At 55.5% G+C, this 20,426-nt stretch overlaps 1 protein-coding gene across 2 annotated transcripts in view; it reads right to left on the bottom strand.

Annotated features, from left to right (window-relative positions):
• The window catches only part of PAPPA2 (pappalysin 2), an 87,623-nt gene extending 67,586 nt beyond the window's left edge, over nt 1-20,037 (bottom strand). Inside the window, exons 1-2 of one of the 2 annotated variants that reach the window (XM_042033825.1) lie at nt 19,265-20,037; nt 12,964-14,026 (exon numbers count right to left, since the gene is read on the bottom strand). In XM_042033825.1, coding sequence (XP_041889759.1) covers nt 12,964-14,026; nt 19,265-19,736 — 1,535 coding nt within the window. In that variant the 5' untranslated portion in view covers nt 19,737-20,037. The remainder of the gene's footprint in view (nt 1-12,963; nt 14,027-19,264) is intronic. The other variant, XM_042033824.1, reaches the window with a different exon arrangement.
• Nucleotides 20,038-20,426: the final 389 nt, after the last annotated feature.

The following is a 20,426-nucleotide window of genomic DNA, read 5'->3' as shown; positions in this document are numbered from 1 at the left end:
AGGCACCAAGGACTTGTCTTTGCCTCTGGCATCACAACAGGACACCTGACTTTAGGAAAGCTACGTTAATGCCTCCCTATCAGCCTGCCCAGAGACTGTTTGCTTTTCTGCCACATGCTGCTTTCCTCTCTGGATCTTGTTACAGCTCTACTGACAGCTTACGTGAGGAGCAAGAGGGCAGCGACCAGTTTCAAGGCTGCTTGCATGTGGTACTCATGTTTCAGGGTTTGAACCAAGGATGGTCCCCCACTTGTGTTGAATACGTGAGAATAAGCCTCAGCAGAGGTTAACCCCCAGCTGTGCTCTCACAGCACAGTGGGCACCCTCAGGACACCAGTGCCAGCAGGGTGCACATGTGCATCAAATGCTTGGGTCACAGAAAAACATTGGGTTTGTGATGTTTGCACCCCGAGGGCAGGGCTGGCTCACTGCCTCGCTCGGCTGCTAGCTGCCATGCATGTGGATGGGCACCACAGCCTGCCCAAGGTCCCTTGGGATGGCTGTGCTGGGAATCCCATGTGCCTGGGTAGGCTTCCTGGGTGTGACTGAAGTACTACTAGCCCTAGGATACCTTTGGAGGAAAAAAGGTTTTTGAGAAACACTCATCAGGACTCAGATACCAGCATTTTGTTCAAGTTGCTTTTCCAGTTCCCGAAAAAATGCAAGAAGGCTGATGGTTGTGGCTGTTTGATAGACCTGTAGTCATTCTCTCCTGAGCTCCTGGAGGAGCCAATCCTGCACTGCAAACAGCACCAAGGCCAACCACCAATAATCCCAAGTTGTCTGACACAGAACCCATTACAAGACAAAGTCCCACAAGTTCTAGGGTTAGTTGTCCATGCTTCACCCAGGAACCCACATGCTCCTCGCCACCTGCCTCAAATTAGACTCTCTTAAGGAGGAAAGGACTAATTCACTGCCTTGTCTCCTCCACTCCCATCACAAACACCACCCAACATCACCACATTGCTGGAGGGGAAGGGCTGTGTTCTTGCAGTGGCCTCATGGAAGCATCTAGACATGGCCCCATAGCACAGACATCATCGCCGGCAAGAGAGGCCTTGGGGAGACAACGGCAGCAGGAAGAGGGGTGCTGGATCAGGCACACACAGCAGAGGGTTGTGGGAGGGAGCAGAGGGCTGCAGTGAAGCTGATTGAAGGAGGCGTGAAGGGAGACAAACAAGGGAAGCATGGCCTCTGGCTCAGCAGGGACTACCTGACCTCTCCTGCAAGGGCCACGGCAGCTTTCAGCTGACGCCGGCAGCGAGCCTGCATCCTGAGAGCTGCTGCTGTCTGGCAGAGATGGTAAGCAGCAAAGCCCTAATCTGGAAGGACAGCTGGATCACAAAGCTCCCCATGCTTCTCTGCCAGGCCAAGATGTGGGAGCCAGGGCTGGGACACCTTTCTTCTGCACTTGCTGCATGTCCTGAAAACCACTGCCCTTTCTCAGAGGGGGCAACAGGCACATCGATGGGTCCCAGGCCTTTGGGCCACCTCCCAGGATGGGCCTGCCAGAGCTGTAACCCTCCAGCCCCAGTGCTCAGCAGGGACACCTGGGCTTGCTCTGCTGTGCTTTTAAGATTGGCACAGATCTTGCCCCCCATGCATGGAAAGAAGCATGTGGCCAGCAGGGCTAGGGAGGGGATTCTTCCCCTCTACTCTGCTCTTGTGAGACGCCACCTGCAGAGTCCCAGAGCTGCAGTGTTTGGGGCTGCCAGCATAAGGAAAATGTGGACCTGTCAGAGAGAGCCCAGAGAGGCCACGGGGATGATCAGAGGGCTGGAGCACCTCTGCTGTGCAGACCTAGGCAACACAGGGAGCCCTGTGCCACCAAGAACTGACCCACATACTTAGCATTTCTTACAGCACTTCAGCCCTAAAGCGTCATTTGTTTCTGCCAACCAACCAAAGTCTACACACACTTGAAATTTAATACAAAATAAGGTGAATGTTCCCAAAAAGCTCCTGCAGGGCTCTGGCTTGGAGCTTGTGTTAGCACTAGCGATTCAACCCATGAACCTTCCTTTTCACCCCCTCAGGGAGGACAAATCCACACAAGTCCCATAAACTTCCTGACTTATATGACAATTCTCATGTTGCTTAAGCATAATGGGCCATCAACTTTCCCCTGGGATAAATTTGTCCTGGCAAACTGTCTTTTAGTGCTCTACATCTTGGGGGAGTTGATAGCATTTAGGGTTTATTTTAATGGGAGTCGGTAGCCATGATCAATTGTAAGAGCTCTATTTCCACGGAAATGGGGATTTAATAGATTTTTGAAAATGCTGGTTATTGACCCAATGGGCCTTAATGGCTTAAAAACCATCTGATTGTAGCCTGTATGAGTAAATGCATATGATTTTCAAATGAATACTGGAATAGGTAGTAAACACCCATTTAAATGGCAGGAACCTGGTCAATAGGGAGTTTCCATTTGCTTGTTTGGGCTTTCTATTTCTATCTGAGTGAATCATGGCCGTCTCTTCCGCGGAGAGGCTCACCATTTCCTCACGGCTGAGATCATCCTAAAGCACGCGGCCCATCTGAGCCCCACGAGGGGACAGGGATGTCTTTCATTAGACCAGGCAATGATGCAGAGCCGGTCTCTGCGCACAGCCGGGCTCCCAGATGCTCCCACGGTGGGAGCAGAGCACGCACGGACCATCGCTCACGGATGATGCGCCCATTGCTCACAGGAAAACTCCTTGGGAGATGAAGAGGGACGTGTGTGCCTCAGACTCTTGGGTCTAAACCCAACCTACAGGCTGACAATCCTTCAGGGAAATTCCCAGGCAGAAATCTTGGTTTGTCTGAGGTTAACACACATCGAAAACATCAACAGGAGTGAACTCCAAAGGAATGCACTAAGTGCTCAGAAGTAATCTTGGAAGCAACAGACAGACTAAACTCTGATATTTATTCCACAGAGCACTGACTGAAGCCTCCCTGCCCCAACTAGGGCACGTATTTAGGGTTATCACCCCCAACAGCCCTCCAAGGACTACCAAGGCTGCAGTTATTCCCCATTTTTCCCATCACTGGAGCAGCTCCTTTCTGACTGCATTCGTTGTGAGCCTACAGGAGCACAGAGGCCCAAGATTTTTACCTGTTTGAAACAAAACTGTGGGTTCAGCCACTGCAAAGAGGAGATCCAAGGACATGTGTGCAGTACAGCAGGGCTGGGTGACCATCATGGCAAGATCCCTTAGAACAAAGCAGAAAAAAAAATCCCAAGGACCTGAAAATCCCCAGATTTCAAAGGGACATCTGTTCTCCGGATCCCTCTAACCTTCCCCTTCAAAATCCCAGTGAAGCAGCAATTAGAGAGTTCAGAGCCACAGACTGTTGCCTCTCCTCCTCATCAGTGGAATAAGCGAAGGAGACAAACGCTGCAGCTCCCCAGCTGCTTCCACCCCAGTAATGTGTCTCCCACTTCCATGCTCAAGTCTCATGGATTGGTTTAGGCTGGAAACGACCTGACAGACCATCTCATTCCATCCCTCTGCCATTGGCAGGGATGCTTCCCATTAGACCAGGTTGCTCCAAGCCCTGAGTAAACAGGCCTTAAACACTTCCAGGGATGGGGCAGCCACAGCTGCTCCGACACGTCATCCTTGAAAACGTGGAAAGAGCTGTAGTTGCACTTAGTTAGTCAAAAGAATTCAAAAAAAAGGGTTAAAGATCCAGTTTGGAACCACTTAGGGGAAGGAAAAGAGCCCTGCCTGGGAGAAAGGCAATGAAGCAGCAGCTCAGGGAAGGAGGGGAGTCCAGCCTTGCCCTCCAAAGCCCAGCACAGGCAGCATCCCAGCTCCAGCACCCACCAACAACCTGGGAGAGACTTGCTATCCACGGCACAGGGTAAGCACTCACCTTCCTTTGGCAATGCCAGTGCTGGCTGGAGTTACACAGAGTGCCAGAGAGAGGGCAAGCAAGAAGCAGCAGGGGAAATGGAGAAGTATGTTTGCAGCCCTGTGCGGATTTGGGAGGCAGAACTCAACGGTGGCAAGTTATTCTAGAGCCGGTTCCAAGCCAAAGTCAGTCAGGGATGGTTCCCTTTCTGCCTGGATTGTTTGTTTCAAAGCAAAATTTAAAAAAAAAAACCATCCCAGGCCGGGACCAAGTTTTACAGGCCTTTTTTGCCTAAGGTTGCACAGATCAGCCCTGTCCCACCTAACCCACAAGAACAGACCTGTAAATCGGTTCTCTTCCTTTTTGCCTACAACAAAAAGATAAAGCAACATTCCAGGCTTAGGGGGGGACCTTATGGTTTTGGAACACAGCCCAGGGTCGCCAGGAACCCAAATTTCACTATCAATTTTTATAGTGCAATTCACAATCTGCCGAGGTCAGGGAGAGGGGATAACACCAGCGGGTGCAGCTCTCCTGGGCTCCCCCAGCACGGCATGGGCTTCACATGGCCGAGCAGTGTCCCAGTGCCAGGAGGCTCCTTAAAGCCCCCCAGACAGAGGGGAACTGTGCAGCTTTGGTGCTTGCACTTAGGCAGGACAGAGCAGCTTCTTCTCCTTTCATTAAAGGCCTCTCTTCCCTGCCCAGGGACTAGGAGGCAGGAGGCCAGCATTAATGGCAGCACCTCATTGCTGCACAACTGGGGGGAAGATGTCCAAGACTTCTGTGCCTCAGTTTCCCTGGCTGATGATTACCTTTGCCCACAGCACAGGCAGGCGTTTGCAAACATCCTGAAAGATGCAATCTCTGCTGTGCAGGGTTTTCACAGGAGCTCAGAGGAGTTAGGCACCCACATCTCACTGCTGCTCAAGGGAAAGCAAGTGTCCCGCTCTTCCCAAGTGTCTCCTCCTCTCCCACAGCACCCTGCTTTTCACAGGGCAGATCTCAGCTACTGGGAAAGAGGGAGAGCTGTGGACTGGGTGAGATGGTGAAGGTGACCCTACAGCACATGTGGCAGTGAGGAGGTGCCTAAAGCCCAAGAGCTGGGACTGGCGCACATCACCTTCAGCACCAGGCCTCAGAGAGGGAGGCCGTGGAGATCTCTGCTAGAATCAGTCCAGGCTGGAGAGAAACACGGACTAATGTGTCTCAGGAGGCAGCCTGGTCACCTCCTGACAGGAGGCATGGCTGGCAAACGGGGGCCCGACCACAAACTGGTTTCTGCACAGATGCAGAAGGCAGAATCCCGAGCTTGAGGCCATCTCCAAAAACAGATGAGGTGACAAGAAAAAAAAAAATTTAAAAAAAATCAGTCTCTCTCCTTCATCCAGCCTCCCTGACAAACAGGGCAGCAGAAAAGGCACCACAGACACTGTGAGGCTGGGGAAGACGAGCCTGCCAGCCAGCTGCAATGGGCATCCCATCCCTCAGCAGGGCAGCACAGGCCAGCAGCAGAAGGCAATAAAAGGGTGGCAGAAGACCAGGGTGCCACCCTTCCAGTCCCTGGCCTGTCACTTCTGTTCCAATTCCTGGGCACTGGCAGGATAAGGATGCTTTAACAGGCCTGACAGCAGTGGATCAACGTGCTGAGCAAGGATGATGCTCCCAGGGCATTGAGCTAACTGCTCAAGAGGAACCACACAGCCCTGTGGTCAATAAGCCCCTCCTCGTGCACTCTTCACCACAATGGCAATGCCTAGTCTTCCCAAAAGATCCAAAACTTTGCTACATTCACCCTAAACTCCTCACTAAAGGACAAAACCTTGCAAACATGATATCGGTCAGAAAGGGCATTGAGACAGAGGAAAAGAAGAGAAATCTATTCAAGCCAAATGTCTCCAAGTTGCTTTTTATGTGCATATATTTATTTTTTTTTAGGGTAAAACCAAGTCCCAAGCCTCCAACTTATTTTTAGATCCAGGCAACTGGGTGTCCCAGCCAGAGCACAAAGTGCACAAGCCAGTATTCTAAAAATGCCTTCCTCACAGATATAAAAAGGACACAAGATAATTTAGCGGGGAAATTCTGTAGTGTAACAATCATACATTAACAGAAGAAAAATAAAAATCCAAGGCTGCCTCTCATCCCTGGCACAGCCCTTGGGAGGCAGCAGTCACAAACATTCAGCATCCTCATCCTTCTTAAAGCCTCCAAAGCGAGTCCTCTGCTTCACACCATCTCAGTGGGTTTGGGTGATGCTGGACTCCTTCCCTCTCACCCCACTGCCCTCTGGAAAGGGGCGAGTTGATTTCCTAAATAACAGTGGTGGCTGGGCCAAGGAAAACTAAGAGCAGTATGTTCACTTAAGGACTCCCGTGGCCATAGCTCAGGCTGCCAACCCAGGAAGATTAAATCATCCCAGCGGCAGCATCAGCGCCAGCGCCAGCCGCCGGGGTGTCCCCCCAGATGGCTGCCGAGCCCCTGCCACCTCGGCTCTTGGGGTCTCACGGGCCTGGCCAGCGCCTCAGCTGGCGTCCTCCACCCACAGGCAAGGGTACAGGAGGATGAGGAGGAGCCCTGGGGAGGCCTAACAAAGAGTGACCCCTCCCAGCCATCGGACACATGCTGTTCCTTCACAATTGCCATCCCAACACAATCGGCCCCCCTCAAGTGAGCCCCCCGAGTCGGTGGTGTTTGCTAGAACAATAGCTCACATCTGGGACAGCTGTTTTCCCCGAAAGCACCCGGGCTGCCTACAGCCACTGGGCAGGGGTCCTGTGCCCTCACTCACACGCGGATCATGTTCTCCCTCTCCCACAGAGATGTGGTCACCCCTGGGGGGACCTAGCAGGTTCCTCCAGGAGCACACAGCCCGGCAGCTCCAGGCTCACTGGAAGACTTGTGGGAGCGAGGGAGACTCATCCTCCCACTGAGGCTTGCTGGAAATTAACCCCCGAGCCTTCGACCTCGGCGAGGAAAGGAGCGCATCGCCGTGATGTTATTCCCTAAGTTAGCACCCAAAAAAAGCAGGGAAGATTTGTGCACATCACCAAGATGGGAGTGGGAGCCACCCCTTGGAGATGGATTTGGCTATGCTCCGGTGCTGCTCCTCCAGCCCCGTGGGGTAACACGAGAGAGCTCTGGCCCCACCAGAAGTGGGTATCACATGGAGCCCTCTGCCTTTGGAAAGGGCTCCCGAGAGCCTGCACGGGCCCTTGGCACCTTAGTGCTTGGTTATTTCCCTCTGGAAAGAGGTCACTCCCACAGTCCCACTGCCCTCCAGCTGCTGGATGGGCTGAGTCAGACCCTGCTCTGCCACATGTGCCTCAGAGGGAGTGTCCATGCTGGAGCTGGCACCACCACCTCCTCTGCCACAGCAGTGCAGTCTCCCACCATCCCAAGTCTTCCCTCTTGGGAGCAAAATCCCACTGCTGGGCTCCTGGAACTAAGGGTGGTAACATGCCAAACACCCTCCAGTGAGAGAATATCCATCTCCAGACTGTCCAACACTTTGAGAAGGTCAAAAGCAAATCTGGGGTCTTCACCCCCAAGCTAGGGCTCTGGGTGGGCTGAGGCACAGTCACATGGATGCAGCCTCCAAATCCCACCACAGGCAGGTGACTTGGGAGACATCCTGCCCACTTGATAACGTGGGCTCTACCAAAGACATCCCCTCCTATTTTTGCTAAGTTTAAAAACTGTTAATCCACAGGAAAGCTCAGAGAGAAGGGACTTTCCTAGAAGGAAAGGAAAAGTTTTCCAATGAGCTCAAATCCAAGCACTCAGGAAACTTTAAAGCACCCACCAACAAACCATCAGGCTCCAGCAAAAAGTCCTGTTTACTCCTGCACCCCCACAGTCCCAGCAGGTATCCTAGAGAGGAGAAGCAGCAAGCTCAGAAGCCAGTGAACCCATCACTGCCACTTTTGGGGTCTCCAAAGCACTCCCCTCCTCACCCCTTAAAAGCCCCAAGCCCAGCACTTAAGGCTTGGCTCTTTGGATACACCAGGACAATATTTGGCCATACATGCCACTAGGACTCCAAGAGGTGCCAGCGGGAGCTCAAAAGCAGCCAGAGGTCAGGTCCTGAGTAGAGAACCTCAACCATGCTTTCTTCATGGGACCAACGTAGTCTCTGCCACTCCACAGGCAGTGGGAATCACTGAAAACACCCTCTCCCATGCACCCTTCCAGTATCCAACCACCACAAGCAGCAAACACCTACCACCTCCAGTTGAGTCTGTTCTCTGCAACATCGCCAGTGGCCTGAAGTTGTAGCCAACGCTTTTACTTTTGCAATAACTCTGCACATACCTGCCCTCTTTTGCACTATGAAAGACCTGCTAAGGTTTCCTGTAGCAAGGGAAGAAGAAGGGGAAGGCAGTAGCTAATTTGAATGCTGTTTTTGCTGGTTTACCATCTGGTTGGGATTAAGGTCTGCGCAGGTCAGCTCTGGCCCCTCATTGCCTCACCTGCTCTCAATTGGACACCCTCAGGTCCAACCTCATTCAGCTGAACATCTCGTGATGAGGGGCTGCTCAGGTGCCCAGGGATGGCTCAGAGCAATTCCTTCTTCCTCAGGGGCTGTCCACCAGAGACTTTTAGTGAGGTTAATCTGGATCAGCTTTTGAAGACAAGGATTAAACTGCAGGAGGTTCCCAAGCAGCCTTAACCCAATTAAGCACCAGTCCCTTAGGAGGGAGGCCAGCTAAGCTTGCGTTAAAGCCCATCAAGTGTCCAGTTAATCAGGTACATTTTAACATCACAGCCTTGCTCATGCCAGCGGAGGCCACCAAGCCTGGAGACACCTCGTCCGTTTTCACCTCCTTTTGTCACTTTGGTTATTTCTGCCATTACTTTGGGCAACAAGATGAAAGGCCCAGCAGCTCTGCCCTTACCCACTTTGCTCTCCAGACTCCCCTCCGGTTTTTCTTTCACATTAACTGTGTCACACACCAGCTTCTCATTGATTAAGTGCCCGAGGGGGAACCCTTGCTGAGTGTTAATTGCTGCTAATGAGCTGTCGCAGCTTTCCTTCCAGGAGGACCAATTACAGCAGCACTCAGGCTCTGTGAGAAGATGGGAGCCTGCAGAAAATCAAGGCAAACTTTACTCCAGACCCTGACATTGGACTGCCAGCAACTCCTGGAAAACACTTGAAGTCAGGATAAAACTGGGTAAAGGATGATAGTCAGTAGCTCTCCTGATGTTGCCTGTCCCCTTGTTCCTCATAAGGTGGCCCAGGGGTGAGTGGGAAGTCTGTGACTTGCTTCCCATGGCCCCTGCTTGGGAAGTAAGGGTGCCTTGTGTGGGGTGCCTTGCAGGGATGTCTACACACAGCTCTTCACCCGAGGTCTTGCTCAAGTCTCCCTCCAGCCACAAACGCACAGTCCTGCTGGTGGGTGTCACCCGTGGGTGGTGGCCCAGCTGGCTCCCAGCTCAGCAGGGCTTGTCTTGTTCCATGTGCTACCAGAGGAGGTGCAGGAGAGACTCAGCAATGTGATTCAGTGGCCGCTGACACCATTTCAGCACCAACCCTTATCCCAGCTCCTGCCTTGGCCACAGCTGGCTCCGTTCCCACCACAGTTTTCACAGAACCCTGGCATGGTTCGGTTTGGAAAGGACCTTAAAGATCAACTCCTTCCAACCCCCTGCCATGGGCAGGGACACCTTCCACTACCCCAGGTTGCTCCCAGCCCCATCCAGCCCTGCCTTGGACACTTCCAGGGACCCAGGGACAGCCACAGCTTCTCTGGGCACCCTGTGCCAGGGCCTGCCCACCCTCACAAGGAACAATTTCCCTCTAATATCTAATCTAAACCTGACCTCCTTCAGCTTAAACCCATCCCTCCTTGTCTGTCACTACACACCCTTGTAATGAAAATAGTAATAATCCTTCTTTCCAAACCTCATTTCCCTCCCCTGGGTGAGGGTATAAGCTGGCACCAGCTGTAGCCCTGGAAGTATAACGAGATGTTCACCAGCTAAGAAGCACTGAAGCCATCGCTGTTCCTCAGCCCTTCCCTCTAATTTACCTCTCTCTAAGCTGCAGCCCAAGAGGGAATTTTAAATCAGGGATATGTGAAGATGGAAAAAGCTTTGCTTGAGTGCTCACAATTGTGAAGGACAAGACACAGTATTGAGACCCTTCACCAAAATACATTGAATCTCTCTACAGTGCTGGTAAAAAGCTGCCCAGTGTCTCACTCTGACTTTCTCAATTCAATTATTTTTGGCTGTGCTAAGAAACGTTCACACCCAAACCACTCTTTGTGAAAGCCTTGAAATGAAATGGAGATTATTTAATCCATGAAAAAAGATCCCAAGATTTTTGGTCTTGCCATCTTGATCTGAAAGGAGATGCAGAGATCACCTGCAGTGGGGAGGCTTCCCTCTCCCCTGATTCCCCCAAAGCCACAGCTCCCTCCTGGGCTCTGGCACAGGTGTGGGAAAGCAGAGATGTCTGGGTGAGCAGCAGCCAGCTTGCTCTCCTTCAGCTACAGCCCCAGAGCTGTTGTTCGCATCAAAGCACCTGGCTCCCATTGTGCCGCCTTTCCGCAGTTTGTTAAATTTTATTTCACATTATTTCTCCTGTTCTGGCTTCCACCCTAAAAATCCTTCTGTAAGTTCACCAGCTGCCCTGCTCATTTAAATATAATACCTTACAGCAAACGCAGCAGCACTCAATCAGCGGGAGCTCTGCCTGAATAAACCCCTCGGGCTGAGGTCCCCTGCCTCTGTGTCTTGGGGTTCACCCACCAATTTTGGGGGACCAAACCTGACACCAACCTGGCCACGCTCTTCGGAAAGCACAAGTTCACCTCGGTTTTTCCCAAACACACACCCCCTAGTTTCCCAGTGGCTTCCCCACAAACATTCTTCCCCAGAAACCATCCTCAGCAGGGATGAGCACAGCGAGGGTGGATGTCCACCAGCATCGCCAGACTGCATGGGGCTTTGAGCAATGTGGTCTAGTGGAAGGTGTCCCTGCCCATGGAACTGGATGCACTTAAAGGTCCTTCCCACCCAAACCATTCAGTGACTCCTTTTTTCTGTGCTCTCTGAAGAAGCCGGCCAAAAGCAGCTCAGAAGACCTCAGTGGCAGCAGGATTCAACTCATGCCCCCTCATTTCCCAAATGCCAGGCGCACTGGATTTCATGTTTCTGAGTTTGGTCTACAAACAATCATTCTTGTCCTCTGTGCAGACCAATGAGGTCTGCAGAAAGAAAATTGCAAAAGATTTATTCCCCTAGTGATCCCATTTTCCCATTCCTTTCCCACAGAAGCTAGGGGTTTTTTTGTTTTGTTTTGGTTTGGTTTGTTTTGTTTCCCAACTTTCAGGGGAAAATCCTGACAAATGGAAGCCCTGATTCATACCAGCAAAAATTTGGCCAATTTCAATTTAAGGTGGAGCCCTTCTTGCCTGAGGATGAAAACATTTCTCTAACCGCACACAGAGGCAAGGACAGAGCCTCTGCCCTGCCAAAGCCAAGGCCAAGTGGTGTTGGGTGCTGATGGCCACCACAAGTGGAGAGCTGTTGTGCAGCAGGCTTTTCATCTGCTCAAGTCTCCCTCGTCAGGGAGGACCTCCCCGTGGTCAGGAAAGCACTGCCACGCTGGCTCACAGCATGGGGAAACAAGGGGACAGGTGAGCACAGGGTGGCCATGGTGGCTGTCACCAAAGAGACTTCCAGAGGTGGGAGAACATCTGGGGAGGGTTGCTTGGGCAGGGACACGGTGTGATGGCTCTCTGTGTGGCTGGGAAAGGTTCCCCATCTCTCTCCTACGTTTTCTCAGGCAACTGAAGGATGGGCGAGAAAGGTACGGGAAGGGAGGAAGGAAAGCACTGCTCCTCTCCCTCACCGCTGACAGAGACACCTGCTTCCCTCCTCCCTCCGTGTCCTGCCTGGAAAGAAGCTGAGAGAAGAAGCAGACTTGGGAAGAAGGGATTTATGGCTACAGCCTCTCTGCTCCCACAGCCCAGGGAAAGAAAAGCGAAGGAGGAAGAAGATCAAAGGACAGATGTGTCCCTAAAACGCTCCCGTGCAGCTTTTCTCCACAGATGCTGCCACGTGTGCTGCACCACTCCCACTCCAGCAGGCACCTCTGCCTGTCACAGCACGGAATGAGTTTTCTCTGAGACAGAAATGGCTTTAAATGAAACATTAAAAAAAAGGAAAAGCCACGGCTTTTTTTCCCCCTTCCCCATCTCCATCCAGAAAGTACATTTGGCAGAGCCCCGAGTGCTGGAAGCCATCAGCAGGGCTGTCGGCACTCCAGAGGCTCCAGCAAGGAGGGCAGGTGGGTACAAGCCACCGACTGCACCGAGGACGCTGCTCCCAACAGCCCAGGGTCCCCCATCACGTGAGTGGCTCTTCCTCTCCATCCCACCCCCTGCTCTGACTCCAAAGACCCCTGGCGAGAGCAAGAGTCCCCTAATGCATCATCATGTTGATGCTCCGTGGGTTTTAGTCCATGTGTGTTTTAAAGTTGTTTTGCACCTGCAGCACACGGTGAAGGCACACGGCCTTCTCCAACCAAGGGAATCTCCTTGCAGACATCACTCCCCCAGGGCAAGGTTCAGGAAGGCTTAGGCACACCCACCCACACCTTTCCAAATCCTGTGCCTCACATCTTGCACTGCTGGGTTGCCTCCTTCTCCCCACCCCAGCACTCAAGAAAAGGCATTTTGAACACAAATGAAGAAATCAGACTTTAGACACATCCAGAGAAGGTGGGGAAGGGCAGCAATTCCCCAGCTACATGCCTTGCAGGGGATCAGGGTAAGCAATATCCTTTGCACGGGCTGCTCTGCCCACCCCAGGGATGCCCACAGTCCCACTGGCATGTAACCAGAGGCTGGCAGCTCTGCACTGGGAATCCCCCTGCGGGGAAAAAACATTTACTGGCAGGGCTTCACAGAGGGTGCCATGTCACACCATAGGATTTACTTCTTTTGATGGCAAACACACCCACCCATCCATGGGAAAACACCCCTCTGCCTTCCCACGCCGGAAAGCCACTGGTCAGAAGCAACACCCAGATGCAGAGCAGAGGGTGGGGAGAGGGCGCATCCCATCCCTTGACACACCACCCCCCACAAGCCCCACGCCTACCGCTGGGGCGAGTCGGGGTCGAAGCAGGTCCTGGTCACGTCGGTGGCCCGCGGGTCACAGCAGTCGCCGTCGTCGAAGTCGTCCAGCATGTTGTTGCACTCCACGTGGCAGACGCCGTCGCGGCGCTTCCAGGAGAAGCAGCGGCCGGGCCTTCGGCAGTCGCCGCCGTCGTAGCCCGTGAGGGGATGCTCGCACTCGGGGTCACAGCGCTCGTTGCCCACCTTGCTGGGCTCGCAGCCCAGGAGGACGGCACGGCGGCGCAGAGAGGAGTTGTGTACGTCCAGCAGGCTGAGCTGCCAGGAGATGTTGTAGGGCCGGAAAGCTTCGCTCAGAGCCCGGTGTTGCCGCCAGATCTGCTCCCAGCTGACCGTGGGCCGCCCGCCGTCATCCTCCGCCAGGTTCACCACGCGGTACCGCACCGCCTTCCAGCTGCGCAGCGGCCAGTGCTGGTTGTAGTGGGACACCAGCTCCACGTTATCGCAGGCGGTCTGCCCACAGGCAGGGGGGCCCAGCGGCCGCAGGATGGGGGATGGCGGGGACAGCAGCACCCACTGCTGCGGGAAGGCGCCCTCCCGAAAAGGCACCCAGCATTCCTCCGGGGTGGCAAAGCCAGCGGCCAGAGCCAGCCCTGCCGTCTCCTCAGCCACCTCCTCTAGAAAGGAACGCTGGAGGCGGGACTGGGACAAGGCACCACGCCACAGGGCCAGCCCAGCCAGGTGTCCCCGGAAAGTGTGGGTGGTGCCCCAGGCGTCCCCCCCCAGCAGCAGCGTGCGGCAGGAGGACATGAAGGCACTGTGCAGGGGTCCCTCCTGCCCGCCGGCACGGCCGACCCGCACCCCATCCACGTAGAGGGCCATCCACCGCCCGTCATAGCTGGCGGCCAGGTGTGTCCATGCCTCAGGGCGGTAGCGGTGGTGGGAGGTCACCTCAGTGGCAGTGGCTGCCCGGTCCGTGCGCAGGGAGAAGAAGAAGCGGGCGTCCTTCTTGCCGCTGAGCTGCAGGGCGCGGATGCCCAGCGCCCAGCCCTTGTCGCTGGCTGAGTGCGAGCAGTTGTCGAAGACACCTGCAGCAGGTCAGGGACAGGGATGGAGAGAGAGAGGAGAGCTGGTAAGGACCAGAGAGCACCACCACTCCTCCCTGGAGCACCAGCCGGGTCCTCCGCGGCAGGGAAATGAAGGTGGTCAGAGGCTGGGCAGTGGGTGCTCCACCAGGGGTGACACCCCAGCCCCCACTCAGAATCATTTGGATGAGTAGGTGGAGCAGCCAGGAAGAATGGCAGAGCCAGAGAGACAGGATGGAGAGGGGAGGAAGAGCGTGGATGGGAGGAGAGGCTGAAGAGCGAGGTGTTTCTGAGTCGCTCTCCGTAGGAGTGCTCTGGCGGGATGGGATTAGAGGCTAAGCTTTTTATCTGCAAGCCAAAGCTTTTAAGAATTAGAGCACAGCAACCCAAGGCAATACAGGCTCCCCCAGGGATTGCTTCCCCAACAGCTTCCAGGCAGATTTACAGCTCTCATTTATGCTCCAGTTTCCCTCCCAGTCATGCATCCAGTGCTGGCGGGAGAGGGCTGGAGAGGGATGTGCTGCCTCCAGCCTGGCAAGTGCAGTCCTCAGCCCCTAAGGTCACCTGCACATAAACCCACTCCCAGGAGCAGCCTCTCCCTCTGCACCCAAGCATGTTGCAAACCTATTTTAGGCTGGGCAAGACCTGGAGCTGTGCTGACTTTCCCCCAGACTGCTGAGTGCCCACAGCGAAGAACCAAATGCCCTTGGGAATCGGTGCCTGTAAGGCATTTAAACACTGGCAAGGATAAAGGGACCTGCTGCTTGAAATAAATGCCTCTGGGCTCCTGAACCACCACAGCCAGGACGTTCATGCAGGTCATTGGCTGAGGTGAATGAGCCTGAAGTCACTCTTTGAGCCCTACCAGTGGTGTCTTCTGGGGGCCCCCTGCTCTCCCATTCATCACCCCAACAAACTGTCCCAATGCTGACAAAACCTGCTGCCATGCCCAGAGACTCTTTTCATGTTCCTTCTGGGGTATTTCTTATTCTCCGTCCTGTTTTTCCTGCTGCATGGATTCTCCTGCCCCTTGCTGTGCCATTCCCACTGCATATACTGCCTGCCCATCTTCACGGCATCAGGACCCCGTGGTCCAAAACAAAGCACTCCTGCCTGTGCCACTGTCTTGCCTGTCCCTGGGGATAGCCCACCTGCTGCTGGAATTCCGAAGAGGCCAGCAGAGAGAAGCAGAGGTGTAGAAGAGAACAGGAGGAGCAGGATCTCCTGGCTCTCATCCAGGGAATGTGTCTGAAGCCAGGTTACCATGACCCCACGTTTCCCCCTCATAAACACGGCTGGCAAAGGTCACGTCAAGCCCTGCTGCACCCCAGGAAGCAGCACCCCTCCCTCCATCCATCACTTTCATCGCGGGCGAGATGGGTGGTGGCCCCAAAACCATCCCACGGCCGTAACCACCCTGGGCATGGATCCCTGTCACTGCTCACTACAAAGGCAGCCACGCACAAAGCCTCCGTGGGCGGATGGGCTTTGGCCAGCTCTTGTTTTCTGGTGGATTGTGAAAGGGAAGCAGAAAGACCAGGAGAAGCTGAGACAGGGAGAAGCCAAAAAGCAGGAGGCGAGCAAAGGAGCCTTGCAGAAGTGAGGAGGCAAAGCTGGGGAGTACTTTTGGGCTGGGTGCTGGCTGAAAGGTGCTGAGACCTGCACGCTCGAGAGCCATCTTTTGGTTCTCACTGGGGTTGAGGAAACAGGGGTTGGTACCTTCTCCCTTGGGAAAACTCATGCAGTTCACCTGGAAATGATTCAGAGTGCCCCAAATTTGATTAAACCCTAAGACAAAAATGGGAAAAACAGCATCAGGGATGGAACAGCCCCTGGGGTGGGTGTGAGCTATCAGTCTCACAAACCCATGCTGGAGCCAAGCCAAGCCTGATGGGTTCAACATTGGCCAAAAGAAATTTAAGTGAGCCCAGAACCAGGTATAAGGACTTCATCAAAGTCTTCAAAGGGACTTCATCAAAGGGATGTAAGTAAGGCCAAGGCCAGCTCTACAATGGGGAGGAAACTCAGTAAAGCAGCAGCTGGTGCTTCCTAGACATGGCCAGGGATGACACCTCCACATCAGCAGCGGCTGCAGAATAGTGTAACAAAAAAGGTCAAGCACCAGGTCCTGACATCTCTCAAGGGCCTTCATGACAAATCATCAGAGGAGCAGTTTCAAGACCCCAGAGTTTGCCAAGGAGCTCCGTATTTTGTCCTGAGGCAACCCACCAGAAGGGAAAGAGCTGTTTGTAGAAGAAGTGCGAGGTATCTCCTCAGCAGCTCTAAGTACAGCGCTGCCTCTGGTCCCTCAGGTGGGAAAGGGGAGCTCTAGCCTGGTTTATGCTGTTCACCTGTGCCTTAGGTAACACCTTTGGGGGTTGAAACAAGAGCTATTGGTAACAGCACAAAGATTTTGAAGAGGAAGGTACCTGCCAGGGAAGGTCATGGAGAAAAAGCCCATGAGATCAAGTGTGCCACTTCGTAAGAACCACAGTGCAGGCAGCCTCTCCCGCTGGGGCCAGGAGTTCTGCAGCACAAGGGATAGCTTTCAGTTGTGCTTTGAGACCCAGATACTGGGGGAAATTGGCTGCCAAAGCTCCAGAGCATCTGACAAAGGCCAGGAGCCTCTAGCCATGGTCATCCCTCAGGCTCTGCAGTGGGAACTGCAGGGTCCCTCATGCATGGTCATCCCTCAGGGTCTGCAGCTCAGGGACCCAAGGAGGACACCTGGATTTAGCAGATGTTTGGGACGGTCTCCGGTGAAGGATCTGACCCAACAAAATCACCTACAATCTGAGTAAAAACAAACCTCAGCCTGGCACAAAGGGACATCCCTTGGGGTTCCCCAGAAGCAGAGCAGGCATAGATGAAGGGGAGACAAAAAAGGTAGGAAAGGTAACAGCATCACATGAAAGGACTCTCATCTGCTGCCCAAAATGAGTAGGACAAGGAAGAAGGACAAGTTTCCTTCCCTAACAGTGGCTGTGCCAGGGTACTGGGGTTATACCCCAGCAGGAATCCCCCCATGAAAGTGTGGCTAAGAAGGATGAGCAACCCCATCCAGGGTGGCCCTGAGGCAAAATGTGGCATCTAGGGGAAAAAAAGCGCCAGCTCCCGAGCCTTCAATCCAAGCAGCCACAGCAGCTTGCTTTCCATGATCAGAGCTGCTCAGCCTGGCCTTACTTCCCAGGCACTGATGCTGGGAGAGCTCAGCTCTGCCCTGCTTTGCCCCTGCCTTCCCTCACACATGGACACTTGGAGCATCTCCAGCTCCTCTGCACCTTTGGATGACCTCATGCTCAGCTGCCTCTCTTTCGACAGAGCAGGAGCAGCAGATCAGAAGGAAACTCGGCACCTGCCGAGGGCTGGCAGCTGCTTCTGTCACCTGCTCACACAAAATGCCAGCAGCACGGGGCTGTCCCCCTTTGGCCACCCACACCCGGGCCCCTTGGTCCCAACTGCAGGGAGACAGTGGGAAGTGAACAGTGACTCAGGCAGCCGGAGGTTCCTGGGGCTGACTCAAACCCCGGAGCAGGGAAGCTGGGGGATGTTACCCGAGTGAATGCCAGTGCTCACGGGTGGTGCTTTCAGCACTAACAACTGTCCCGCCCTCCAGACAAAAATTTAAAAATATAGAATAAAAAATAATAATAAAAAAACTCCGCTGGCTAGCTGGGAAACTCAAAACCCAGCACCTGCAGGCCAGACCTCCAGATGCAAACAGCTGTGCTGCTGATGCGATGACTAGGAATTGTGCTCCACGCATCCCAAGGTGCTGCCTGCCAGCAGGGAGGCATCAAGGATGCCGACAGGAAGGCGGGCAGCGAGGTGGATGCCAGGGAGTTTGCTTGAACACGTCTGTTTCTCCCCTCTGCCACAGACTCCAGCCCGTGCCTCCTGCTCTTCCACAGCACAGGTGTGGTTCTTGCCCTACAACCGAGGAGGTAAATCAATGAAAGGGGCCAGGCAAAGCAGAGGGAGGTTCAGCTGAATGACCACAAGCCAAGGGAGAGTTAGGATAGAGAGAGGGATTCCCCAACCAGCTTGGCTGGGGCAGCACAGAAACACGGGGGCCTGCACTGTGGGGACCCCAGACATCCTGGCACTGCCATCTGTTCCCAGCCCTTCCTAGCATCCCTGCACTGCCCTGCCCAGCTTGTACCCAGACACACATGCCGGCACAGCTGAATGAAGCACCGCTGCAGGAGGTGACATCTGCCCCACTCTGTGCCTGTGTGCCAGTCTTCTCTGTCTCCTCAGCTTCTCCACCACAGGATCGTTAAGGTTGGAAAAACCCTTTAAGGTCAAGTCCAGCAGTTAACGCAGCACTGCCAAGCCCACAAATAAACCACGGCCCTAAGCACCACATCTATACATTTTTTTAACACTTCCAGGGATGGTGATTCCATCAGCCCGTTCCAGTGCATGACAACTCTTTCAGAGAAGAAATTTTACTTAATATCCAATATAAACGTCTCCTGGCACAATTTGAGGTAATTTCCTCTTGTCCCATCACTTGTTACTCAGGAGAAGAGGCAGACAACTGCTACACCCTCCTTCCAGGTAGTTGTGGAGAGCAATAAGGTTCCCTCCGAGCCTCCTTTTCTCCAGGCTGAGCTCCCCCAGCTCCCTCAGCTGCTCCTCATGGGACTCGCTCACCCCTTGCCTGTTCCTTAGCGCCTGAGGGGGCACTTCTCGGTGGAACAAGCCCCTGGGTCCCCCCCTGCCCCGCAGCCGTCCCGCAGAGCCCTCGGGGCCGCAGCCCGGGGGATCGCACCGGGGCCGGGCTGTGAGTGCGGCGCGGCTGCCACCGTGCGGCCACCGCCCCGGGGACCCGCCGGGAGCCCCGGAAAGCCTCGGCGTGCCCCGAGCAGGGGGGACTGGTGGGCTGGGGCGGAGGAGACGAGGATCAGGGGGAGCGGATCACCCAGAGGGACCTTCCAGCTCCCGGCGAGGGAAGAGGGAAAAACGAGATGGAGCCGGGGCGGGATGGGGGGGCGGGGGGGCGGTTGGGGTGGGGAGGCGGGCTGGGAGGACGGGGCGGGTGGGAACAGAGGGGAGGGGATGGTTTAGGGTTTGGTCTCAAGGGAAGGAGGAATATTCCACGCCTGCGGTGCTGAGAACACGGGTGTGGGCGCGGGGTGTCACCTGCCAGAGCGGGGAAGTCAGGGAGTGCCCTGTGCGGATGTTCGAGGAGGGTCGGGGGGTGTCGGGTCCCCATCCCTCCCTGCCGGGGTTTACCTGCGATGATGGCCGGGTTGTTCTGTCCGCCCTCCGCCTTCACCCACAGCTCCAGGGTGAACTCCTCCCGCGGGACTGCGGGCAGCGCCTCCGCCCGCGCCGCCAGCTGCTCCCGGCCGCCCGAGAAGTACAGGGCGGGCAGCGGCCGCTCCCGGGGAGGGTCCGGCACCTGCGGCTCCCGGCCCCGCCGCCTCTCCCCCCGGCTCCGGCCCCGGCCCCGGCCGTCCGCCTCGCCCCCCGGCTCTTCTCCTCCTCCCCTGGCTCCCCGCGGTCTCCGGCCCCGCGGGGATGCGGCTGCGAGCGCCCCGTGCGCGGCGGGACCCTGCGGGTACAGCCCGTAGGGGTGGTGCGGGGGGGCGGCGCGGCGGCTCGGAGCCTCCATCCCGCACCCCGAGACCGGCGGGGGCTCCCCGCGGGCCAGGCTGAGCGCCGCCAGCAGCAGCGCGGCCAGGGGGGCCCCGCCGCGCAGCATCCTCCTTGGGAACGAAGTTTGGGGCGTGGGAGGTGGGGGGCGAGTGGCCCCGGGGGAAATGGGGTGTTCAGGGGGGCGGCGGGCGGCAGCGCCAGGGCACAGTCCCCCGCCCCCCGCCGCAACTTTTCCCCGGCACCGCTCTCCTCCCTTCTGCTCCTGCGGGAGGAGGAGGAGGAGGAAGAGGAGGAGGAGAAGGAAGGCGAGAACACCGCGGCGGGGACCCCCCTTCTGCCTGCAGCCGGGGTTCCCGGGGCACGGCGGACCCTGCGCGGCTCTCGGCGCTGCCCGGCTCTGCCTGCGGGAGCGGGGGATGCGTTAGTCGCCCTTATCTAGAAAGCCCCGAGGCGCTCCGCTCCCCCCCCACCTCAAGGAGGGGTGTGGAGGGGGGGCTGCCCTTATTTAAAGATGATTATGTCCAATCTAATAAACCCCGAGCGGAGCATCGCCCTCCCTTCCCTCCGCCCTCCCGGGCGCTGCCCAGGATGCTGGCGGGGAGGGGATGCGGAGGGGACACAACCCTCCGGCCGCCGGGTCCCCTCCGCACCCCCTTCCCGCCCTCGGGTTTTGGGACAGCACCTGCCCTGCCCCTGCCCGTGTTTTCTTCTGTTGTAGCTCCCGCCTCGCCTCCATCCTCCATCTCCATCACCTAGAGGGGAGGAAAAGAAGCTGGAAGGAGGGGAAACCCTCCCT

This window comes from Corvus kubaryi, unplaced genomic scaffold (genome assembly GCF_017639235.1).
Source record: "Corvus kubaryi isolate FWS band 111438036 unplaced genomic scaffold, C.kubaryi_AGA036_p1.0 37361, whole genome shotgun sequence".
Taxonomy (NCBI): Eukaryota; Metazoa; Chordata; class Aves; order Passeriformes; family Corvidae; genus Corvus; species Corvus kubaryi.
This window is presented reverse-complemented; position numbering and strand designations above follow the sequence as displayed.